Raw genomic sequence first — 27,409 nt, 5'->3', positions numbered from 1 at the left:
ATAATATTGTATAATTGCTCCCATATTGACCTATAGATTCAGTGCAGTTCCAAATATAATACAGCAATACTGGTATTAGTGGTAGGAAAGTTGCATTGAATCTATGGATCAACTTGGGAAAAATTATACAGTACTATTTATATTTGGGGTCTTCTAAATCATATACAAGTTATATTTTATCATTTCTTTAATAACTCTCAATAACGGTTTGTAATTTTCTCTGTAGAAAGCTAAAGAGAAAGTAAAAGCAGATTTAAGGATTTTATTTATTTATTTATTTGAGAGGGAGAGAGGGCATTTAAATGGAGGGAGGGGCAGAGGGATGAGCAGACTCCACTGAGCATGGAGCTTGACTCAGGGCTAGAGGTCATGACCCCAGTGGAAGTCAGAGATGTTCAGCTGACTGAGCCACTCGGGTGCCCCAGTAAAAGCAGATTTCAAGTAAATTTCTAGATCTTTGGTTTTGAATGACAAGGTCCATCATGCTGTCCTAATAGGTGTGTGTGTGTGTGTGTGTGTGTGTGTGTGTGTGGATAGGAGTGAGAGAAAGCACTGCAATCGTTTTCAGATCCCTTTGGGGCATACAATTCAGGATATCTTGGGGGAAGTTTGAAATATCTAGAAAGTCTAGAACCATAAAGAAAGATCTATTCATGTATTCACTCAGCATATATTTAGTGAATACCTGTTATATCCCAAGGATTTTAATAGGCACTGGGAGTAAAATGGTGTTTACAAAAGGTAAAGCCCTTGCTTTCAATTTAGTCAAATATTAATCAGAGAATCACACAAATTAACACCAATTTCCAGAAGATAATTGAGAGAATTGATACAATAATGGAAGTCAAAGAAGGTTTCTCTGAGGAAGTATTCAAGGTCTTGTATTAGGAGGAAAACTGAATGTAATATTGCAGAATAAAAAGGTTAAGATACTTCAGGATAAGATGCTAGAGTGAGAAGAAGCAAGCTAAGAGACATGACTCTTCAAGGCCTCGGATACATGCTACTGTGCTCCTCTTAGGAGCAGCACAAGAAACTGGAAGTTTTATACCATATGGCTGCCACAAATTATAGAACATTTCTAATATTGCAAGATGTTGTATTGGAAAGTTCTGGCATAGGGGTTTCATTTATCAGTCAAGTGTATAAAAGTGGAGATTGAAATCTGGTCATCAGTGAGCTGCTTAGAGAAAGTAGAGTTAGAAGATGGCCTTATTTTGAGAAACTCCAATATTTAATGGCTATGAGGAAAAGAATGAGCCTAAAAATGAGGCAAAGAAGGAAAAACTTAAAATGCTTAGAAAGAAGCTCAGGAGAGTGATATCCAAAGGACTACTAAAGGGAATAGTTTGTAGTACAAAATTCTCTAGACAAGTCAAGTAAGATGAACATGAAAAATGCCTGCTGGATTCAGCAGTAAGTGGCATTATCAGGAGCTGTTTCAATGGGAGTGAAATCCAGAATACAAATGAATACATTGTATATAGATAACTAGTCAAGAAGTTTGGATGTAAAGCAGAAGAGAGAAATAGCAAAGACTAGAAGGTATTGTAGGATCCTAATATTTTTGTGGGTTTTTTAAAAAGGGAAAAACATGAGCATATTCACATACCAGTTGGAAGGATATGTTAAAAGAGAGAAGATAATTTACAAAAGAAAGAGCGTGATAATCTGACTTTGAGATTTGAAAGACTTGAAAACCATGGGTTTATAAGTGGTTCCTAGCTGCCCAGTTAGGTCTCTATACTTCAGATGAAGAAGAGTGGGCATGTAGGTAAATAGGACCAATTTGTGGGGTCTGTTACAGGGGCAGCACAGGAGTAGATGTGTAAAGAAAGTGATAGGGCTCAAGAAAGGGCACCTCCAGGAATAGACAGCTGAAAAAGTGAGGCCATTCTAGATCTGGTAAGGCCACGAGACAACAGGAGATTTGAGGTGCTGGAAGGCTCAACAGAGTAAAGAGCACATGTTTCCAAGTGAAGGAAAAGAGAAACAGCAAGATAGAAGTCAAGGCCAAATGTGAAACAGTGTTCAAAATTTGAAAGTGGGGCACCTCCAGGTGTGACATAATTAGTGCAATTCTAAGATGGTGGCATGGGTTGAGGTAGAAATGAAAACTGTTAATGGAGCCTTAAAAATGGTAAAAACCTAATGAAACTTTATTCAAAGTGAGGGGTGATATAGTCATGAGTCAGTTCTCAGCCCTATTGAACCCTGATTTTTTTTCATTTGTAGAGAAGCAATCATATTTTTCCCAAAGGTCATTGATGTTCATATACTGAAGGTATATGGATTATCTACTGTACCAGATATATAATATATGCTCAAGAAAAAAAATATGTTCTTTCCATCAACCATTTGTTGAGAAATGCCAAGTTGCTAGTGGTAGAATGTATCAAGTTTAATCAATAATAGAGATCCTGAAGATGACATCTGCTGTAGGTGATGGAAGAAAATTGTCACGGTCATGTGTGGTCCTGGCACAATCAGAGGCTCAGTCTGGGACATAGACTATTCTTTCTGACCTCATAGAAGAACCATCATTGCTGAGTGACATCATAGCATGTAGATGGGTCTCAGGACATTTCTTCATTTGCTCTGGTAAGCAAATGCTTGAGCATTTGCATGCTGCCATGACTTGAAGAAAACTCATGATATATTGTTACAGAAACTCCAATTGCCAGGCTGGGTCACCAGAGTTCATGCCTCACAGGGATCCAGAAAGAGAAAGCATGTGCTTCAGCATCTGGAAAGATGCATTTCTAATGTGAGCTCATGTCTCAAGGAAATCGATCAAGTTCAAAACTATGCAGAAAGTGTTTTATAAAGCCAACTGAATCTAGTCAGGGAAGACAAATCAGCAGGGAGACAGCCTTGAAAAAGCTGTGCCTGGCACAAGCCAGCCCTCTGAAATAGTGGAAAGTTTGCTAATATAAAGAAGGGAAGAAGGGTGTGCATAGGAACACAAGAAATTTGAAAATTAAGGATTTTACTGCAAGTCAGAAATATGGCCCTCCAGATTTTATTGGGTCATCAGCAAGATTTGTTTGCATTTTTCTAATGCAGGAGGCAGCCTCATAAAGAATTCCTCCATGGATTCACATACCTTAGAGTCACGTCTACTATCTCTGTAAGTCTGCATAAAGTTGACATGCTTAATTGTCTGCAGAACACATTTATGACAAGTGGGATAATTAGGTATTTGTCGGCTCTTACCACAAAGTTATTACTTTAAATCATGAGACTGGATGGGAGTCTATTTCCCCAAATCAGAAATATTGACTAGCCGCAATGATTCTAAAAGAGTACTTAGCCCCAAATTTTATGTCTCATAAAACTAATTCCAGAAATATTTTCAAAATTTTATTTACTGCGATATTAGTATCTGTTGTTCTAAAAGATATTCAGCTTAGTAGGTGGTTGAATGCAGAGGAGAAGAATAAGGAAAAGTAGAGAAATGGAACTTTCTTTAAGCTATCCCTCTCAATTTTTGTCGGGATATTTTTGATACTTACAGGTGGAGGAGGAAAAATAAAAAACTACAGCAACTTTATCCCATATCCTAAGAAAATCTAGTAATTGATTTCACAGGAATTTTTGGAAAAGGTTACTCCATGTGTTAATATGGTCATCCAAATAAAAACACTCGCCAGCATCATAGAAAGCCCAGGTTATGGAGGTTTATGGGGAGGTAGAGAAAAGAGAAGGGAAAAAAAAAAAAAAAGAATGAGTTGATAAGAACTTAGAGTATGATAATTTTGGAAGAGGTATGAGTTGAAGGGGAAAAATGGGACTCAAATAGAAAAGATGAGGGAACAAAGAGTCTATTGAACACTTCGCTAATTAGCATTCCATTCTTCCTTTTCTTCCTTTTATTCGTTACATCAGTATTTCCTAATCTAAACTATAAATGGGCTTTCTGTTTGGGTGGTGAGACAGGAAATGAAGATAGGGGAAGAAAGAACATGACACAGTTATTATCTTAGAGAAAGGGAATGGGAAATCATTTGGGGTGTGGGGGTTGATTATGTATCTCTCAGGGCAGTGGGCCAGTAGTTGGTAAAATAGGTCAGTGATTTGCATCGGGGAAAAAAAAAATAGGTCAGTGATGCAAATGATCCTTCCAACTTCAATTTCTTACTGAGAGCTCCCCTTCTCTTTGTTCAGGACATACCACGTTTTACTAAAGGTGTTTCATTGACATCAGCAAAACAAACTTAAAAGATTGTCAAAAGCTGTCTAAACCTGTCAGAGTTCCCACAGAATGACAGCATTGCTAATTAGGCAGTGATAAGGAGGTTCATCAGCGACCAACAAAACCCATGTTCTACACATTTATACTACATATTTTGGCTGAAGTCATAGTTTGAGGAAGGCTTAATTTTATATTAGAGGTTACAATTTTAATTCTTTTTGAATAAACCATCTATGTTTTTAGCACATGGAAGAAGAAAATAACACAGTCATTGGTGATAAACGTACACACGTATATATTGTTTTCTTTTTTGCGTTTTAGAAAAATTACCGTCAATCATGTTTTCCCTGAGATTCTTTCCAAGTTTCAAACTAGCATTGCACAGGTCCTGTTTATCATTGCTTTCACCAGTGTTCTGCTCAATTCATAGTTTGGTGCTCTGACGTCGGCTTCCAGGAAGCAGGGATGCAGTGACCCTAGCCTCAGTGTTTATTGTTCACTTAGATGCTATCCCCTTTTCCCACTCAGATCTAAAGGTGCAGGTTATACGACTAAGCATCCCACTCCATTCTGGTTTGCCACATCAAGGGGTACTGGGTTTGTTTTTTGGTTTTTGTTTTTTTGTAGGGACGGGTTGGAATGAATTCCAATTGAACCTTCTTTCCTCTGACAGTTCAGTTCTAGAGATAAGCCAAAGAAGCCAATGTTTTTTATCATCCGCTTTGTATCATGTAGTAGGTGAACATCTAAATAACCCAGAATTAATTAATAAATTTTGCCATCTCAAACTCTGCTTCTCTGGGTATCTGTATCTGTGTACCGTGCTGCAGCACACCACCGTACACACCTCTCTTGTTATTGCCTGGCAAAGTCCTGGGAATTATGGAGCAGATAAATGTAAGAACAGTTGTTAAAGAGAAATAAGTCCTTGAAAAGAATTAGTCTGTTCTGAATGGCTTAGATGATAGCACTTGTGTAGTGGGTTTTCCTCTGGTCAGCATAACCCCGGTGTCACGTTGGGATGGAGAATCATGTTTGTCTGTTTTCTTTAGAAGCTGTCCATGATGCTGTCGAGGGGGAAATATATGCTGTGTGGTTCAAAAGGAGGTTCTTCTCTATCAATTCCCAGTAGCTGTCTTGTGAACCATGGCGATGACAAATGTTTACAGAGAACCTCGTGAGTGCCAAGGGCGATCCTAGATTCTGGGCATCTACCAGTGAAATAAAACAGGGCCAGTGTGGGCACCTGGGTGGCTCTGAAGGTTGAGCACCTGCCTTCAACTCAGTTCCTGATTCTGGAGTCGCCAGTTGAGTCCTGGATCTGGTTCCCTGCTCGGCAGGGAGTCTACTTCTCCCTCCGCTCCTCTCCCACCCATGGTCTCTCTTTCTCCCTCTCAAATAAATAAATAAAATCTTTAAGGAAAAAAAAAAAAAAACCCAGAGCTGATACTTACCTTTGTAGCACACAGGAAATCCAGTTAGTAGAAGTGAACTCCAGATTTGGCATATTGTCCTCTATTCTTTAGTGTTTGCAGTGTGATTGTTCATCTTTGTTTTATATTTTAGTATGCCTTTGCAGAAAATATAATGGGATTTAGAAGACACTGACTGGCATGGTTAATCCACTGCCATTTTTATCTAGAACTTTTCTTACTAAATCCTGTCATAAGCATTCTATTCCATTTTCCTCCCATAATGCAAATGACCAAAAAAAGGATATACTTTTTTGGGTTCTTCCTCTTCTTTCTGCTCCTAAACACAATTTTATACTTTAGAATTTGCAAGCTTGTATTGCCACTTAGACTAAGAAGATAACAATAGCAAACATATAGAAGTGATAAAACTTTAAAATTTTTTATAGTTTCAGACACAGCTTTTATAGCTCCATACTCCCTTTTTGAGATAAAATTGAAACTACTCTGAACTCTTGCTCTTAGATTTATTTTTAAGCGTGGAAATTACTTATTATTTGTCAATATCTGACCTCCATCAAGTTGTAAGATGTATTCCCCAAACAAGCCATATTATCATCCCAGGATGCCACAACAGAACACCATGGATTTGGTAGCTTAAGCAATAGGAGTTTATTTCTCACAATCCTGGAAGCTGGACATTCCAAGATTAAAGTGCTAATTCCCTTCCCTTGTAAGCGTTCTATTTCTGGCTTGCAGGATAAGCAGACTTTTGGGGTCCTCACAGGATGAAGGGACAGACAGGCAGAGAAAGAAAGAGGGAGGGAGCCAGAGAAATCATCTGGTGTCTCTTCCTCTTCTTTTAAGGGCACTAATCCCATCAGGGGGGGCCCACCCTCATGAGCTCATCTCAACTTAATTATCTGCCAATGTCCCATCTCCAAAATACCACTACATTGACAATTAGGGTTTTGACATCTGAATTAGGACAGGGCACAGTTCAGTTGATAGCACAAGCCATAATTTTCTTTGAGACCAGTTGTGCAGACAATAAAATGTTTGTTTAAGCTCTGATTCTTACTTGAATTTGGATAAAATTTTAAAATGTCAAAATTGATACATATAGCTTGAAAAGTTTTAATTTGTTGTCGAGAAGCTTAAAGCATTAGAACTAAAAAAAAATCTTCCTTTGTAAATTATATGTCAGTATACTTTGTCATTAGATTTGTTTAAAAAAAAAAAAACCTTTTATTCCTTTGTGGTGCCTATTTCTGTATCACTGAATCATTTTCTTTGTCTCCCCGCTGATTAGAAAGCGTTTGGAGATGAGCTAGATGAAACTTGCTAAAGCATCTGGAATAGAAAATTCTCACAGTAGGGCCTGCTAACTTGATTGCCTCATCACCATGGCAACGCTCATCATCGGTCAGTATAGCCAGGTAATGAGATGGCTTAGTTCAATTAGGATTTAAAATACCCTTCTACCATCGCGTATGAATTTACAAGAGTATTTGTCTAAAAATAGGTCGTGCTGCCCTATGACTCATAAGATATTTTGTATTCACTGGAGGGCACTTACAAAGGCAAGTGAGCAAATCCATCTCGAGGTTCCTCCATTTGTTCCGTCCTCGAACAAAATATAATGCCTAACTATGTCTTTGGAAAAACAATATGTTTACAGAAATTCAAGAATATGCTGTGTTGATTAGATACGATTTGGAAAATAGCTCCAGACATTTATACATGGCCCGTTTGGTCTTCGGTTATTGGGAGCAGAAAAAAAACTGGTTCAGAAGAGACATGCATCATTTGGGGTTGGGGTTATTAGTTTCAAAGGGAAGAAGCATACATCGGTGAGTAAAGGTGTGTGTGGCTCAAGTGGAGATAAATGTGTCTAAGAAATGAGTTTATGCTTGTGGTTCAGTTTCTTCTCTCATTTTCCATGTATTCCAGGCCTGAGGCTTTCTTCCAGCCTGCGCTCCCGCTCTGCTCTCCTAGAAGAGCACAGTTAACCTCCCACTTAAGTGAAAAATAGAGGCCATCTGGCACGCACTCCTACCTCTCCACCTACAAACATCTGCATCCAGTGGACGCCTTCAGGTTCCTTTCCATATCTACCTTTCATCTCCTCTCCTGGATTTTCAGTTTTTCACCAACTCTTTGGCTCTTGTTGCTCTGGCGAAGATGCACGTCCACATTTCTCACATCTTAAAACCACAGAAAGAACATAGTATTAAATGTGCCCTCGCCTTCTAATTTTCAGTTTCATTCTCACCTTCCGAACCAAGTCTTTTAAAAGAGATTATTTTTTCACTTCCCTTTGACTCTATTGCCCGCAGAAATCTGTCTTCCGTCTCTAAGAAATGAGTTTCTACTCTCATTTCCTACGTATTCCAGACCTGAGGCTTTCTTGGGGCCTGCGCTCCTGCTCTGCTCTCCTAGCAGAGCGCAGTCAACCCCCCGCCTTAGTGGAATCAGCCACAGCCAATTTAATGAGGCCTGTGTTGTGCACCAGGTAGTACACAGTGGTTTGGTGACATAATATTGAGTCAGAGGCATCCCTGTCCTCAAGGCACTGACAAATCACAGTTCTGATACACCTTTCACCACTGAACACATTCCTCTTAACTGTGAAATTTCCAGTCTTTGTCCTTTCTAACCCTGTGGAAGCTGCTTCCTAGAAATGACCCTCAGACAGTGTCCCCATCCTACCCCTTTACTCGGCCACCATCCTCAGGCTCTTCGGATGCTACCTTTGACATCATTTGGCCGTGAGTCTGCCTGTGGGGACCTTGGACCTTGTTAGTTCCATGGGCCTGGCTGCGTGCCCCCTCTTCTGAGATGCCATCCCTAAACCTCATCTGTTGGGTTTGACTGCATTCCTCAATTCAATAACGCTTTGCTTATATAGTCATTTCACCACCACGCACTATCTTCTAATTTATTATGTGGGCTGTCCCCTGTTTTTTTTTAATAAAAAAATTAATTTTTTAAATTAAAACTTTAATTAAAGTTTTATTTTGATATAAATGTAGATTTCCACACTGTTATAAGAAATAATACATAGAATTCCCACGGACCCTTTGTGCACTGGTCTCCAATGGTGAAGTCTGCTAGAACTACAATACGACAACATAACTAGGATATAGACGTTGACATAGTGATGATACAGAACACTTCGATTATCACAAAGCCACTTTGTGCTGCCCTTTTATTTTTATTTTTTATTTATTTATTTTTTTGTGTTGCCCTTTTAAAGCCGTACTCCCCTTTCACCCCTGCTGTGGCCCTAACCCCTGGCAAACACTAATCTGTCCTCACGTCTATAGCGTTGTTGTTTCAAGAATGCTGTTTAAACAAAATCATGCTGTATGCAATTTGGGGGGGATTTTTTCCCCCTCTCTGGGCATAATTCTCTTGAAATTCATCCAGGTTGTCATGATTATGTATACGAGTACTCTGTTCTTTATCTCTTTCCCTTGAACAGAATCTGTGTATACCATAGTTTATGTGACCATTCAACCATTCGAGGACATCTCCCCATTTGGAGGCTGTTATGAACGAAGCTCTTCTACATGTTAATACAGAGGTTTTTGTGTGAACATAAGTTTCCATCTCTGGGATAAATGTCCAAGACTGCAATTTTCTGGTCTTATGGTAGTTTTTTTGTTGTTGTTGTTGTTGTTTTTTGTTTGTTTTTTTTTTAATGAACTACCAAACTGTTTTTCACAGCATACCATTCTTACATTTTCATGTATGAGTGATCCAGTTCTACATCTTCATCAGTATTTGTCAGTACCATTATTTTCTATTTTAGCCATTCTGGTAGGTGGGTAGGGATAACTTACTATCGTTTGTATTTGTATGCTCTGAATATCTAAAGAGGATGCATATCTTTCCATATGATTATTTGCCATCTATCTTATTCAGCAAAATATCTATTCATGTATTTGGCCATTTTCTTATTGTATTTTTAAAACTATTTTGAATTCCTTATAGATTCTAGGCGTTAAAACGTTCTTCTTGTATTATGCAGTTTACAAACACTCTCTTCTAATGTGTAGTGTGTCTTTTCATCCTCTTAACATGATCTTTTGCAGAGCAAAGTTTTTAATTTTCACAAGGCCCAATTTATCAATTTTTCCTTTTATGAATCATCCTTATGGACAATGAATGTTTGTCCTAGTCCTAGATTCCACCGACTTTCTCCTATTCTTTTTCCTAATAGTTAAATTGTTTTGCATTTCACATTGAAGTCTATGATAATATATCCTGAGTTAAATTTTATGTAAGGTGTAAAACTTAGGTCAACATTGTTTGTTTACTTTCCCCTTGTTATTGGTCCCATCATGGCTTCCTTCTGAAATAAAGCATGGGGGAAATGTGGCAGGCGGCTTTGTCTTATAGCTCAGTGGTGGCAAAAGTCCTTACTCCCCATTTGGCCTCCTCTGACACCACCCAAGAGAGAAATCAGAGTGTGACTCATGACTGGTGTGGTGTTGAAAGTCCAGGGGCCTCACATGGTTTTTACCGACATCTCATCAGGGATTGGTGGCTTGTTACCACCTATTAGGGATAAAAGTATTCTCCTCTCATCTTTGTCTGACACTACTCTGGTGGGGACCAAGGTAGTGAACTTCATTTACAATTTCCAGAGAGTAGAAGTCTCGGCTCCTCACTTACCCTTTACTTGAATGGATGGGGGAGAGACCATCTGTGGTTTTTGGCTGGAGTAGAACAGTTACTGCCTCAGGGTTTTCTATCTTCTATATTGTATTTGTTTGGGCCCTTTGGGTACAAAGAGCAGGATTTTGTTGTTGTTTTCATCTGAACATGTAGGCATATTCTGGTTGCTGGTTTCTTCAACCTCTTCAGGCTCCAAATTTGGGATACATAAGGCAAAACAAAAACCCAGGAAATTCGCCACCATTTTTGTTCTTCAGGTTCTGAGGCCTCTAGACAGTCTTCCTTCTCTTTATCTTTCAGAGTCTTCTTTGTATTTGTTTTAGTTTTACTTAGTGGAAGAAATGGGGAAAATATGTCTACTCTATCCTCCCAGAAATGAAAACTTTCCATTTGTTTTTAATTAATAACTTAGTGCAAAAGATTCTTAGTTAATGTTTTACCCTCCCATTCTTCTATTTATAACACTTCATTGTCCCAGAGGTCACAGGGTTTGTCCATAAATCCACCGAACTGGATTTGATAACAGACATTGGCCATTGGTTTTTCCTCAAAAAGCCTGTTCATGTCAAGCAACAACAGGTGATTCTGGAGTCCTTTCTGCATGAATTCAGAAAGTTAAACCCAAATCGGATTGGTGTGCTCTTAAAGCTAAACTGGGCTGAAATGGATTTCATTTCAGGGAAGTGGCATGGGTATTTAATCTAAATTTGGTATTTCCAATAGAAACCACCACAAATGACAAAGATTACAAGGATAGAGCAGTGTTTCCAAGGGAAGGGCCATTTCTTTTCTCTCTCCAAATGTCCACTGCCATGTACAACTCCTGTCACAGTAGCTACTAAAAAGTTGGTACTTAAAAAACCCAGTATTGCATTAAACGAGATTGCCTTCTTAGATAGGTTGTTAGGTTTTATTTTGTAACCCAAACCCATGTTCTATAGTGAAATATTCTAATTTGAATAAATGGGCTTCTTATTTTTGTTTCACCACAAAACAAAACTTTTTGTTTGTTTTTAGTGTATGTTTTGTTTAAACTTGACATCCTTAATGAATATCTTAATAAAAATTTTAGGTAGATTTTATTCTGCTATGCATTTTATGAATTGGCACTGGAATAAAAAAAAATATGAGAATAGTATTAGAAGTAAGTGACAACCTGCCACTCAAACATAAATATGAGTCCCACTATATTTAAAGCTGTTGATTTAAAGCCATCTGTACAAAGCATTAAAAATAGTTTAATGACACCCACACTGTGCCATCAGTGAGCACTGAATTAATCGACTGTTAGCAGCATGCAAATCTGCTGGTGAGAATGGTTCCTTAGCCTGATTCTGTCTTAACAGGCATTTCTTGTTTGTCTGTGTCATTCCCAAAGAAAGGTCATTACTTTAGAACTCTAAGATGACCTTTTCTGAAATGCGCAGGGCTAGCTTTTCTTAAGAATGGGTCACTACCCTGAATATATCTGAAATAGCCATAATTATGATGCTCATTAGATTATTTGTTCTGATTGTGTCAAATGTAATGTGTACTAATTACATAAACTATAGTCAAAAATTAACAGACTTTTTAAAGAAAAAATATGCAGTTTCCTACCATCATAAAAAGCTAACTGACAGCTTTCATTTTTAGATTTTTTTTTTATAAACAGCTCTTGTTTTGTGAAGGTAGGAGTAGTATAGAAATAATTTTAAATGCCATATTTCTTATTTTAAATGCCATATTTTTTATTTTTTTTTAAATTCTCTTTCTGGATTTTAATTTTTTATATTAATTCCTGTATAATTAACATACAGTATTATATTAGTTTCAGGTGTACAATATAGTGATTCAACAATTCTATACATTACTCATGGCTTTTAAGTGTACTCTTAATTCCCATCACTATTTCACCTATCCCCACATCCACCTCCCCTCTGGGAACCACCAGTTTGTTCTTTATAGTTAAAGATCTGTTTGGGGGTTTATCTCCTTTTTTTTTATTTGTTGTTTCTTCAACTCCACATATGAATGAAATCATATAGTATTTCTCTTTCTCTGACTTATTTCACTTAGCGTTATACTCTCTACCTCCATTCATGTTGTTTCAAATGGCAAGATTTCATTCTTTTCATGCCTGAGTAATATTCCATTATATATGTGTGTGTGTGTGTGTGTGTGTGTGTGTGTGTGTATGTCTGTGTGTGTGTGTGTGTGTGTATAGTAGTTTTGTAGTTTTGGTTTGCATTTTCCTTGATGATAAGTAATGTTGAGCATCTTTTCAGGTATTCCTGGGATGCAAAGGTGGCTCAATATTCACAAATCAATCAACATGATATATCACATCATCAAGAGAAAGGATTAAAACCATATGATCATTTCAATAGATGCAAAAAAAGCATTTGATAAAGTACAACATCCATTCATGATAAAAACCCTCAACAGAGTAGGCTTAGAGGAAATTTACCACAACATAATAAAAGCCATATATGAAACACCCACAGCTAGCTAACAGAGAGCTTTTCCCCTAATGTCAGGAATAAGACAAGGATGTCCACTCTCACCACTTTTATTCAAAATATTATTGGAAGTCCTAACCATAGCCATCAGAGAGCAATAAGAAGTAAAAGACATCCAAATTGGTGAGGAAGAAGTCAAACTTCCAGTATTTGCAAATGGCATGATAACATATATAGAAAACCAGAAAGACTCCACCAAAAACTTGCTAGAACTGCTAGGATACAAATAAGTGTACAGAAATCCACTTTATTTTTATACAGTAATAATGAAGTAACAGAAAAAGAAATTAAGAAAAAAATCCCATTTTTTTTTTTAAAGATTTTTTATTTTTTTATTTATTTATGATAGTCACACAGAGAGAGAGAGGCAGAGACACAGGCAGAGGGAGAAGCAGGCTCCATGCACCGGGAGCCCGACGTGGGATTCGATCCCGGGTCTCCAGGATCACGCCCTGGGCCAAAGGCAGGCGCCAAACCGCTGCGCCACCCAGGGATCCCAATCCCATTTATAATTACACCAAAAATAATAAAATACCTAGGAATAAACTGAACCAAGGGCATGAATGACCCGTACTTTGAAAACTATATAACACTGATGAAAGAAATTGAAAATGATACAAATGAATGGATTGGAAAAACAAATATTGTTAAATATATCCATACTATTCAAAGCAATCTATAAATTTAATACAACCCCTATCAAAATACCAAAATATTGTTTTCACAGAACTTGAACAAACAGTTCTAAAGTCGTATGGAAACATAGAAAACCCCAAATAGCCAAAGCAGTCTTGAAAAAGGAAAACAAATTTGGAAGCACCACAATCCCAGATTTCAAGATATATTACAAAGCTGTAGTAATCAAAACAGTATGGTAGTGGCATAAAAACAGAGACATAGGTCAACTGAACAAAATGGTGAGCCCAGAAATAAACACAATTATATGGTCAATTAAATGTCATATTTCTTAATAATATCACATGGAATCCATCATATCACATGATCTTCATATATTTTTATTGCAAAAAAATATAAAGGATGTCAGAAAAATCAGTGATAATGTAACTACAAACATGCTAAGATAGTACTGATCCATAGTAAGATTTTTTATAATATTGCTTCAGGTAAATATTAAATAACCTTTGGAGATAAAATAGAAATTTCCCCTTATTTGGCTCTTGTTTTAAGAAATATGCACAGGGCAGCCTGGGTGGCTCAGCGGTTTAGCACCGCCTTCAGCCCAGGGCCTGATCCTGGAGACCTGGGATCAAGTCCCATGTCAGGCTCCCTACATGGAGCCTGCTTCTCTCTCTGCCTCTCTCTCTCTCTGTGTCTCTGATGAATAAATAAATAAAATCTTTTTTAAAAAAGAAATATGCACAGAAAGTTCATAAAACAGAAGTAAAATGTAGCAAGTTATTGTAAAGGAGATATTTTTATAATAGAGTCTTTTGAAGATCAGATGTTTTGCTATTAAGGAAGTATGATTTATCACTGTATTTCTTTTCATATCCTACTTTTTGTGGCCTACAAAATCTTTGGTTTACCACAAAGCTGCAAAAATTTCGCTCCTAAGTTTTCTTTTAGAAGTTTTAGAGATTTATCTTGTACATTTTACGTTAGAAGTATTTAGGATGAGTTTTTTTTGTAAACCTTCAGATAAAAGTCACATTTTTTTCCTTATGTATATCCAGCTGCTGCCAAACTATTTATTGAAAAGCCCATCTCTTACCCATTGAACTACCTTGGCACCTTCTTCAAATATCAAGCAACTATGTATTTGAGTTTATTTCTGGACTCTTCTACAACATTAGGGTGTTATTGTTATGCCAACACCATATTGTCTCAACTATTTATTGTAACTCATACAAATTTTGATATATTATGCTTTGATTTTCATTCAGTTCAAAGGTGTTATTTCTTAATTGAACAGTGATTATATAGTTGTGTTTTGTTTAATTTCCAATTATTTTAGGTTTTTCCAGGTCTTTCTCTATAATTTACTTCTAATTTTGTGTGTGTGTGTGTGGTCAGAAACATCCTCTTTATAATTTCAAAATTTTTAAATTAATTAGTACTCTTTAGAGGTTAATAGTCTAATTTGTTGAAAGTTCCACATGCTATTAGAAAGAGTGTATATCCCCCTCTGGTTGGGCAGGCAAAAATGTCAGTTAGATACTATAGAGGCTTCTATATACCAATTGATTTTCTGACTACTTCTGTAAGTTACTTAGAGACAACTATTGAAATCTCTAGTGAAATTCTAATAAGTGTGAATTTGTCTAGTTCTATCAGGATTTACCCTCATGTATCTTAGTGCTCTATTTTTGAGCTTTAAGATGGGCATTTAGGAATTTGATGTCTTCATTCATTCATTGGTCATTATGAAATAACACTTTTTATCCCTGGTAATAATTTTTCTTCTGGAGGCTTCTTTGTATGCAAGAAGTAACTCTATCTTTCTTTTTTTTTAATGTTTTATTTATTTATCCATGAGAGACACAGAGAGAGAGAGTGAGAGAGAGAGAGAGAGGCAGAGACACAGACAGAGGGAGAAGCAGGCTCCATGCAGGAGACTGATGCAGGACTTAATCCCATAACTCTGGGATCTCGTCCTGAGCTGAAGGCAGATGCTCAAACGCTGAGCCACCCAGGCATCCCAACTCCAACTTTCTTATATTAGGATTGGCATTATATTTATTTTTCTATTCATTTACATTTGCTTATCTGAGCCTTCATATTTAAAGCCAGTTGCATATATGTAGCATATAATTGAGTTTTGTTTTTTATCCAGTCTGGATATATCTGCCATTTAGCTAGAAGGTTTTTACCATTCATATTAAACATAAGATTCAATATATTGAATTGAAATCTATTATCTTACCACTTCTTTTCTGTGTTTTTTGTTTGTTTGTTTTTGTTTCTGTGGGGGTGGTAGTGGTATATTTTCTATTTTTTTTCCCTCTTCATGCTTTCTTTCACTTAATTATTTCAAGGTTCCGTTCTTTCTCTACTGTTGACTTATTATGTATCTTAGTGTGTGTGTAGTGTTTAGAATGTGTGCCTCTTTAATTTAGCACAGTTTATCCTCAAGTACATTATAGTACTTCACCTATAATGTAAGAACCTTATGACAGTATACTTTTGCTACCCTTTCATTCCTTACACTTATTGCTATTTCTTTTTTCATATTTTAATCCATGCAGTAGATTGTAATCCATGCACACCATAAGTTACCTTCTAAAGAAATTCTAACATATCCGATGTATTTATCTACTTACTTACCATTTCCAGCTATTTTGGGAGGATACATCTAAGTTTCCTTCTCATCAGGAAGCTTTTTCTCATCTAAAAAGTTCTCTATATTACTTTTTTCTAAGGAAATTTTTACTAGATATAAGTGTTTTTTTTTCCCTTTTAGCATTTAAACAGGCATTCCATTAAATTATGGCTTTCATAATTCTGACACAAAATCTGCTACGTTCTTTCTTTATTCCTCTGTGCAGGAATGCCTTTCTTTTAAGACCTCCTCTCTATATTTAATGTTCAGCAATATATGAGGTATGATGCACCTTGATGTGTGCTGTGTGTGTGTGTGTAATTATTCTGGCTGGACTTTGTGAAGCTTCTTGAACCTGTTGCTTTAGACTTCTTATCCAGTTTGGAAAGTTTTCAACGATTTTTTCTTCAAGTATTTTTTCTCTGACCTTTATTCCTCTTCTACTAGAGTTCCAAAGCATTAGACTGCTTGTTATATCTCTGTAGACTCCCAAGGACCTGTTTAGTTATATTTCAGTCCCTTTTCCCCCACCCCCATCTTCATTATAAGTAATTTATGTTGCTATGTTCTTAGATATTTTGCATTTCCTTCTGAGGTATCTAATCTATTATTTTCATCTAGTAAAATTTGTATCTCAAAAACTGCACTTAAAAATTTATAGATGTTCTTTTTTATAGCCTCCATTTTTAAATTATATTCTCAATTTCCTTTTAATCTTTGTACATATTGAACATGTTTATGATCACATTTCTAATGTTCTTGTCTGAAAATCCCATTATCTACTATTTCTGAGCCTTATTTCTACTTTTTTCCCTGATTTTGGGCCAAATTTCCTTGCTCCTTTTATAACAGCAATGTTTGATTAGATGCCAGGCACAGTAAATTTTATATTTATTAATGTTGCACTTTTGGCATTCCTTGAAAGAGTGTCAGACATTGTTCTGGAAGGTAATGCAGTTATTTGAAATGTTTGATCCTTTTGAGGCTTATTCTAAATCTATATTTTGGAAGGGTATTTGGTTAGGTACAGAGCCTGCTTGAAAATCATTTTATTTTAGCAGTCTAAAGATTCATTTATTTGTCTTCTATTATGAAATCGTCTCATTTTGACCTGTTTAAAAGTAAGATTATTTCATTGGGTGATTTTAAGCTATTTTACCATGAGGTACATGATGTAGCTTCTTTTCATGTATTCTACTTAAGATTAAAAGTACCTCTTGAATTTGTGGTTTAATATCTCTGAACAGACTTAGAAAATTATCTTTCATTATCTTTGCCAAAATTTTTTTCTTTCTAATTTTTTTCTACTCTTTGTTACTCCAATAAATATGTTAGACTTTTTAAAAAGGCATATAAATCTTTTTTTTTCCCATTAATTTTATGCCATGTGCTAGTAATAATACTTACTTTAGATTTCTCTTCTAGTTTCTTTATTGATTACATAAGTGAGGAATTTGGGGATTATAGACTAATGAGCATTTAATTTTTTATGAAACTGTCAAATCAGTTTCTGTATTGGTTGTGATAGTTCCTTTAGACTGCATGGGAACCTGACTGGCTCCTTATCCTTGCTAACACTGATATTATCTATTTATTAAAACCATTCTTGTGCTTTTAATTTGCATTGCCCTAATAACTAATGATTTTCGTATAATTAAGGGTCATTGTAATGTTTATTGGTAAAGCTATCTGTTTTTATTGAATTGATTATCTTTTTATTACTGAATTTAAAGAGTCATTCATGTATTATGGAAAGGAGTTCTATGCAGAATTATGTGTTTCTAGTATTCTCTTTATGTGTGTAATTTGCTTTTTTATTTGCTTAAAACTATTTTTGTTCAGAAGAAAATTTTAAGTTTCATGATATCTAGTTTTTTTTTTAAGTTAGTGTCTTTCTTAAGAGATTATTGACGAATGTCAGAAATATTCATTTATGTTTTTTTTTAATGATGCTTAAAATTTAGTTTTCACATTTAGGTCTCTGGTTCATGGTTTGATATTAACTAATTTTATCTATTATAGGAATTAGAATACAAGATTCATTCTCTTCCATACAGATATCTAATTGTTTTAGCACCACTCCTCTTGAATTAAACTGAGACCTTGGTCAAAAATCAAGCAAACATATATGTTTGGGTCTATTTCCAGACTCTCTTTTTGGTTCCATTAGTATATTTGTCTATCTTTATAGCACTATCACATTTAATTACTGTGGTTTTATACTAGTTTTTGAAATTGGATAGGGTAAAATCTTTAACTTTTTTCTTTATTTTATTATTTTATAGGTCCTTAGTACTTTTAAAGGAATTTTAGAATAAACTTGTCAATTTCTACAAAATATCCCAGTTGAATTCTTATTAGCATTGTGTTGGCTTGCTAGATGAAGTAGGGGAATATGGATATCTTGATATATGAGTTCTTCATTTATTTTATGTCTTTTAGAATTTTACATAGCAATGTCTTATACATATTATTTAAGTCTGATTTAATTTCTCAAAGCTCTATTTTGTAGCTAATTTGCATATTTTGCTAAATATATTTCTGAATATCAATGTATTTTGTATTTACTTTACATATTTTAAACTTTATTTTGGGATTGTTCATTGCCATTTTATATATATAAAGGTGATTTTCGTATATTGACCTTATATCCTCCAATCTTGCTAAATTCATTTATTAGTTCCATTACTTCTTTGTGGATTCTATGGAATTTCTATAATCTTCTTAGTATCTAAATGTCTATAAGTCTACAGTGGTAGTCACAGTTTCATTCTTGACATTAATAATTGATGTTTTCACTTTTTTTTCCTTGATCCATCTTTTCAGGAATTTTTTAATTTTAAAAACATTTTCAAAAAACTACTGTCTTTTAAAAATGTGTCTATTGTATCTTTTCTTTCTGTCTCACTGGAATCTGCTCATTTTTTTGCTCCCATTTTCAGCCTTCCTTCCTGTATTCTTTTACCTCACATTGGGATTTCTTTTTTGCTTAATCAAGAACCTAATTAGCTAGCATAAGTTTAGTGGTGTGACAAACAATCCGAACATCTATTCTTAACACAATGCAATTTCAGATTTTGCTCATGTAAATATGAAGATCTTCATGATTGCATGGTTATTTTGGGAGAGCCCAAACATCAAGTTATAAGCTGAGGCTCTTCCAATTGATGACTCAGGGGTCCAGAATCTTTCCAATTTATGATAATTGCATTTTCAAAACATAGCCTTGTAAGTCACCAAAGAAGGGAAATAGAAATTGCAGAAGCCATTCCAGACACTTAACAATCTTGGTGTGAATAATTTGTTTAAATTTCACATTGCTTGTGTCTACTCAACTTCATCTCATCTAGATGAAAAGGGACTGAAAATATATAGACTCTGACGTGAGAAGTGCTTTTCATTCACAGCCCTTCATTTTAGAGGACAGCATATTTTTGCTGGTTAGCTAACCCTCTTCGCTATACCACCATTTAAAATCCCCTGTAATGTAGATCTCTGGGTGAAAACATTTTTTAAGTTTTTATCTTTATCTTTAAAAGAACAGTTTTGCTGATAATAGAATTTTAGTGTGGAGAATATATTTTTCTCAATATATTGACTACAGTTCTCTATCTTTTGGTTACTGTATTAGTTTACTAGGAGTGCAGTATCAATGTACCACACACTGTAGCTTATACAACTGAAACCTATTTTTTTTACAGTACTGAAGGCTAGAAGTCAAAATCAAGAAGCCATCAGGGTCGGCTTCTGAGGAGACCTTTCTTCCTGGCTTGTGGACTATTGCCTTCTTGCTGTGTCCTCAGATGGCCTTCTGTGCATGCTCAGAGGTGAGGAGTAGTTCTCTGGTGTCTCTTTCTTTTCTTATAAGGTCACCAGACCTATTATATGAAGGCCCCATTCTTACAACCTCATTTAACCTTAATTATCTCTTTAACTGCCCCATCTCCAAATATAGTCACACTGGGGTTAGGACTTCAACATATACATTCAGGGGATATACTTAAGTCCATATCATCACCTTTTTTTGCTTTTCAAAGTCAATTGTAAGCCTTAGCATTTATTTTGAAGGATAATTTTCCCCTCTGCCTACCTTGTAGATTTTGTTTTCTCTTTTACCTTTGGTTTTATAAAGTTTTTTTTTTTAAATACATTTTTTTTAAAGATTTTATTTATTTACTCATGAGAGACACAGAGAGAGGGGCACAGACACAGGGAGAGGGAGAAGCAGGCTCCATGCAGGGAGCCTGATGTGGGACTCAATCCCAGGTCTCCAGGATCACGCCCTGGGGATGCTAAACCACTGAGCCACCCGGGCTGCCCTATAAAGTATTTTTTAATGGAATTTTACTATGCTGTGCCTAGGTGCGAACTTCTTTTTTATTTATCTAGATTTGGATTTTTTGTGGTTTTTGAATCTGAGTATTGCTGTCATTCATAAGCTGTGGGAATTTTTTATCTATAATCATTTTAAATATTATCTATTCTCCATTGCCTCTCCTTCTGAAACTCCAATTAAATATTTGCTATTTGCTAGTCATTTTTTCCCCCAAGGTATCCTTTCTGTTTCTTACTTATATTTTTTATTCTCTTTTTGTCCTCCTGGCTTTATTCCAAAAAACTTCATACTCCAGAGAGTATTTTTGAACCTTCTGTCCTTAAGATATCTTTTTAATTCTAAGCTCAACCTTAATGAGATATTTCTGGTGATAATTCATTCCCAGGAGCTGGGAAACTTTGTCTTAAGGGACAAGAGTAAATGTTTTAGGCTTTGTCAGTCAAGGAGCAAAATCAAGGATATTGTGTAGATTATCACATAAACATTTAATTTGTAAAACATGTAAACGCTATTCTTGGCTCATGTGCCATACGAAAACAAATTGTATAGATTTCACCAATAGGCCATCATTTGCTACCTCCTGAATTAACTTATTTATTGAATTCTTATAATATTTATTGTTTAGTTCTAAAATTTCTATTTAGTTTTTTTTTTTCTTTAAGGTACATTACTATTTCCTGTTGCCTCATAATAGGATTGGCTTGAATTTCCTTGAACAAGAAAAGTCTAGTATTTTTAAGTCTATCTCATAATTTGGTAAATTAACTGTTTTTTTTAAGATTTTATTTATTTATTCATGAGAGAAAGAGAGATAGGCAGAGACACAGGCAAAGGGAGAAGCAGCTTCCATGCAAAGAGCCTGATGTGGGACTCCATCCCTAGACTCTGGGATCATGCCCTGACCTGAAGACAGACTCAACCACTGAGCTACCCAGGCATCCCTAAATTAACTGTTTTAACTGTCTTTTTGTTTAGGTTGCTTCTTGCTCACAATGACTTGTCTCCACATATGCCCAGAGAAACTTTAGTTTTGGGGGACATTGCATTTGAAAAATTATTTTCAAAATTAATTCAATCTCTACAATGACTACATCTTCCTCCAGAGAAAGTGTTTGGGTGTTTATTATGCTAGCAATTTGGATCCACTTATCTAACTTTAAGAATTTATAGTTAACATGATGTAAAGAACACGTAGCTCAGTTGTTCATCTAGAGTTCATGCAGTTCACCCTTGCATACAGCATATTGAGGGAGGTGTTTACCAGTGTTCCTAACTGGGGCAGGCCCTGGATTCTGACTTTCACCTCTCTGGCTTCACACATTACCAGAATTGCAATTCTGCCCCTTTACAACTTCTTCCTTATTGGGAAATGGTCCCAGAGCAAGAGTGGCTCTGAGTGGTACAGTTCTCTCAGTCCCCATCATCTGTTGTACTTTCATCATCCGATCTTTGCCCTGTCATTCCTCATTGTCTTGGTAGCTTTGTGATGCTTTGTAAACTTTCTTTGTCAATTTCCTCCAAACATTTTATCATCAGCCTCAGATTTTGTCTGAGTTAATAATTTACTATTATCAGCAGTGAAATATCTGTAAATACAAATGTTCTTTTAACCTTCCCCAATCATTCTCTTGATTCCTATCTCATAGGCAATTTATATGTGTGTGTCCTTCCCATTCATATCTTGATGCTTGTTAATCATCCATTTAGAGCATGTACGTAGGGTCTAATTGTGCATTTGTGTATACATAAATTTTATAAAACTCTGCTTATAATTTTGTAATATCCCTTTATTTCATGCCTTATGTTTTTCTGGGAAGTTGATATGTGCATATTTAGTTCATTCATTTGAAAATATGTATATTTCACCCTGTGATCAAACCATAAGTTTTAAAACCTATTCCACTGTAAATAGATATGGTTTCTTTCTTTCTTTTTTCTTGTCAATTTTCTTATATAAACAGTGTTGCAACAGTAATCTTGCATAGATTTTCTTCTGCACATGTATTTGAATTTCTCTAGAAGTTCTTTATTTTCCTCCTTAGAGCAAAGCTGGGTCATACTTTATAGTCTCCCCTTATGTGGAGTCACAGTCACTGAGATTATGTCTGTTTCTCTAAGACCAATGGCACTTCCCATAGTTGACAACATCCTTCATCAGAGCTAACCGGACTAATTCAAGCATCTCTTGTTCCTGATTAAATATCCTTTCTCATCCTGTCTTCTTCTCACTACTCACTCTTCCTGAATGATTGCTTCTACCCTAATGGCTTCAATTTACAACTCTATGTCTATGTAGAGCCTGTACCACATTTTCATCCCTTACTCTTTTTTGCTTTGGCCTTTTAATCCTCACAGATGGATTCACCTTGTCCCAAGCCTAATTCATTTGATATTTCAGACTATTGTTTAGATCTCTCCTGTCTTCATGAGAGCTATTCATTTTTGAAATTCAGAAACCCAGTATTGAATACAGGCTTCATCTTTACATACAGATGATCACTAAGACTTATTGGCTCTAAGTACCAAATGGCCATTAAATCTTTTCTTACTTCTTCATCTTCATTGCCATGACCTCAGGATTTTGTTGTTGTTGTTCAACTTACATACAACAATAGTATCATAGTGGTCTTTTTAAATCTTTTCTTACTTCTTCATCTTCATTGCCATGACCTCAGGATTTTGTTGTTGTTCTTCAACTTACATACAACAATAGTATCATAGTGGTCTTCACGTCTTGAGACAATGTATCTTAGTAATGAAGAGTATGGATTTCAAATGACAGATGGATATGACTCGAAATCGTAACTGTGCTCTTTACCAGCTGAATGACTTTGTGCAATTGACTTAACCTTGTTAAGATTTAGTCCCTTTATCTATAAGTGGGGATAAATATATGCTTTCTCTATAATGTTGCTTGAAGATTTAATAGGATTATTGAAGAAATAATTTAACACAATTACAGAAATATAATAAAAGTTAATGACTAATGACCAAAATGTCCTTAATGACTCACTCAGCTTGACTAACTTTAAACAGACTTCTCTCTGTCCCTACGTCTTGGGACTTCCTTTGCTTAGTGCATTAATTAAAAAAAAAAAAAAAGGCAAAAAAAACCTTACAGAATATAAATTCTTTCTCTGCTCTTTTGAAATATATTTAAATCTTCTTCTAGCCTCTTGCCAGTTTTACAACCCAGGAAATGTGTTTTGCAAGGACCTGGAAACCATCTCTTTGAAATGAGAACATGAAGGAGATAGCACCTCTATTTTGCAGTCTCTGTGGGAGGGATGATAGTAGCCTTACTTTGATAGACACACCAATTAACAAACACAAATGGTCTAATCACAGAAAAAAATCACAAACTCAGGAATAATACAATGTGCTTGACTCATTCCATTGATCAGCCTCTACCCTAACATGCATGAGGACTTTTTTCACGAATTCACCCCAGTGCTTCAAAAGCCTCCTACCTTTTGTTTCACCATAGTGTAGCGTAGTCTCTCTCCTCTTATTGCAATGGTCTTGAATAAAGTTTTCTTTGCCTGTTTTACATTGTCCAGTGTAATTTTTACTTTGAAACTGACTACAATTATTCATATTAACAACTAGAATCATCTGTCCCCAATTCATACTCTCTACGTCACGTTCACCAAAGACTTTTTTAAAATTGGAAATCTGATATTATTTTATTTTGTACTACAAAATCCTTAATGAATATTCAGCATCTTCACATGAATCCCTTGGCATGTGAGCAAGATACTTTAACACACACACACACAGCTTTTAAAACTAGACTACTTTTTAGTATGATGTTGCATTTCTTTTTTACATGCATCCCAATTTCTACAAGTTACATGTAGATGCCAGAATATGCTATTGGGCTCCTATATTTGAGTCCATAAGTTTGTGATGAAATCACAATGAGTATCACTGGCTTATGGAGAATTAAATATATGAGTTAGAACAAGAGACAAAGCTAAAACAAGGAAAGAGCCAAGGTAGAAATGAGACTTGTTAGACTACACATCTAGGAAGAGATTTCTTCCATCACCGAGGCTGTGGCTTACATCTGCAGCCTTGTTCCTAACACCTCTTCCTCCTTGCCGATGCCATAAGCCTGAGCATTCATAGAGTTACTGTGCTCTATCCAATTCCAACTGAGATACATTTTTAGAAGGAAAATCTATAATTTTTTAATATTGTGTCATGTTTAGATATCATTTTGGAAGAAAAAGGATAAGGTCATCTGTCTCAATATATGGGATACTTAAGAAAAGTGAACACAGATTCAAAATTAAGTGTTGAGTGTCTCTTTGCTGCATCTATTGGGAGAATGAAGACCATTCTCAGCAATAAGACTGTTGACATTCCAGAAAATGTCGACATCACCCTGAAGGGATGCACTGTGATCGTGAAGGGCCCCAGAGGAACTCTGCGAAGGAACTTCAATCACATCAACATAGAACTGAGTCTTCCAGGAAAGAAGAAGAGGCTCCAAGCTGACAAATGGTGGGGAAATAGAAAAGAATTGGCTACCATTTGCACAATCTGTAGTCACGTTCAGAACATGATCAAGGGCATGACACTGGGCTTCTGTTACAAGATGAGGTCGGTGTATGCTCACTTCCCCATCAACGTTGTTATTCAGGAGAATGTTTCTCTTGTTGAAATCCGAAATTTCTTAGGTGAAAAATACATTCACAGGGTTCGGATGAGGCCAGGTGTTGCTTGTTCTGTATCTCAAGCCCAAAAAGATGAGTTAATTCTTGAAGGAAATGACATTGAACTTGTTTTGAACTCAGCTGCCTCGATTCAGCAAGCGACAACTGTTAAAAACCAGGATATCAGAAAAATTTTGGGTGGTATCTATGTTTCTGAAAATGGAACAGTTCAGCAGGCTGATGAATAAGCTCTGAGTTGTCCAGCAAAAGAAACAGCAAGATGCCAGATGATTTTTCAGACTTATTTGTGATACCTTAAGAATGCAATAAAAACTATACTGATTTGGGGCTTAAAAAAAAAAACAAAATTAAATGTAGAAGCTAAGAAAAAAACTTAATTAAACCCTTACAGATGAAACCATGCAACTTTCTCTCATTTCTGGGATATTTACTCACTATAATTTTCTTTTTCTAAGCATGATGGAAAACAGAAATACTATCTTTGAATATATATCATAGTGAAAATATATTAAAAGAAAAAGTATGATGCATATTATATGTATACATATTTTAAGAATACATGTAATCAGTCCTTTGGCTGCATCAGGGATATGCCCCTGTTAATCTGCTGTGTGAAGTCTAGAAGAAAAGACACTGGAGTTCTTGAAAGGAGAACTGTGAACAAGAAACTTGGAAAAGTAGTGAAGACTAATTGCTAGGGATTCAGGAAGAAAGGAGCCATTGTTCAAGGTGTAGAGCCTGTATCCATTTCCTAGGGTTTCTATAACAAAGTCCCACAAACCAGGTGGCTAGAAGTCTGAAATCAAGGGAGCAGCAAGGTTGGTTTCTTCTGAGAGTTTTAAGATTTTATTTATTTGTTCAGGAGATACACACAGAGAAACCCAGGCTCCCAGTGGGGAGCCTGATGCAGGACTCAATCCCAGGACCCAGGATTACAACCTGAACTGAAGGCAGATGGCCAGCTGCTGAGCCACCCTCTTCTGATAGTTCTGAGGGAGAATTTATTCCACGTCTCTCTCTTGGCTTCTGATGATGGCTGGCAATCCCTGGTGTTCCTCGGTTGTAGATGCATTACTCCAATCTCTGCTTCCATCTTCACATGACATTCTCCTTGTTTCACATAGCCACCTTCCTTCTGTGTATCATTCCTCTTCTTATAAGGATACCAACCATATTGGTTTAAGGACACAACCTACTCCAGTGTGAACTCATCTTAACTGACTACATCTATGATCTTATTTCCAAATAAGGCTCATGTAGTGAAGTATTAGGAATTAGAATTCCATCTTCTCTTTTTTGAGAGGGACACAACCCAACCCATGACAAATCCCCTCCCTAAACAGCTGATGTAGTCTCAGGAAGGAACTCTAATATAAAAGCTTCACTTTCATTGCTAAGACCCCCAAAATTCTGCTGAAGGAAACCCTTAACAAGCTGATCATAAAGCAGAGACATTTCCATGCTGATCTTGAATGGAGGTAGTCATCAGAATTGGTGGTCTTAGGTGTCATTGGTGGGATTAGTGGTCTCTCTAGAAATGAGAATTGAGGACAGTTTTCCACAGGAACAACTTGAATGGAAGAAAGCAAATAAATAGAGTAAGAGGGGATTTAGAAAGAATAATAGAGAGAAGAGGGTCTATCATACCTTCTATTTATTGTCTTTAATGAAGACTCTATCCCTTTAATGAAGATCCTATTCATGTTCCTGCTTTTTAAATTTTTATTCTGGGTCATCTTTTCTCAATCTATTCTCTGTCTCTGATAGTGGATTTTTACTCTTCTTTGCCTTGTGAATTTTGCCTCCTGTCTCCCTAAAGGTATCTGAAGAGCCAAGAACAAATATTGGCACAACACGTATTTAGTAGATACATAAATTTTGTATGTCAAATGTTGCTTTTGTTTTGGTCAATCATTTTTTTAAGATAAGTTCTTTTTCTTATCTTTTTTTTTTAAGATTTTATTTATTTATTCATGAGAGACACAGAGAGAGGGAAGCAGAGACACAGGGAGAGGGAGAAGCAGGCTCCATTCAGGGAGCCCAACATGGGACTTTAACCTGGGTCTCCAGGATCATGCCCTGGGCTAAAGGCGGCACTAAACCGCTAAGCCACCGGGGCTACCCTGGTTAATCATTTTGAAAGATAAAAAATAAACCTAGATATCTTCCCTTTGATACATGGGTGAGTTGCCTTTGTCTGTGCAATTCACTGGAGTGTTAGCCAACTACCCTTTACAAATCTAGAGGTCAATTAGCTCATTAATGAGCTCCTTTCTTCTCTATGTAAGCAGATTTGTGTTTTCTTAATATGCAACTC

The 27,409-nt window shown here is 36.0% G+C and overlaps 1 protein-coding gene across 1 annotated transcript; it reads left to right on the top strand.

The window, feature by feature from the left end:
• The first annotated feature begins 24,734 nt into the window (after nt 1–24,734).
• Nucleotides 24,735–25,419, top strand: LOC100855666 (60S ribosomal protein L9-like). The gene has a single exon (XM_038533735.1). It carries the CDS (start codon nt 24,744–24,746, stop codon nt 25,317–25,319), a length of 576 nt encoding a protein of 191 aa, XP_038389663.1. The 5' UTR covers nt 24,735–24,743; the 3' UTR covers nt 25,320–25,419.
• Nucleotides 25,420–27,409: the final 1,990 nt, after the last annotated feature.

Source organism: Canis lupus, chromosome 4 (genome assembly GCF_011100685.1).
Source record: "Canis lupus familiaris isolate Mischka breed German Shepherd chromosome 4, alternate assembly UU_Cfam_GSD_1.0, whole genome shotgun sequence".
NCBI lineage: Eukaryota > Metazoa > Chordata > Mammalia > Carnivora > Canidae > Canis > Canis lupus.
This window is presented reverse-complemented; position numbering and strand designations above follow the sequence as displayed.

What these genes read in the sequence shown, in the direction of transcription:
- LOC100855666 (XM_038533735.1), top strand. Translation starts at nt 24,744, where the DNA reads ATGAAGACCATTCTCAGCAATAAGACTGTTGACATTCCAGAAAATGTC.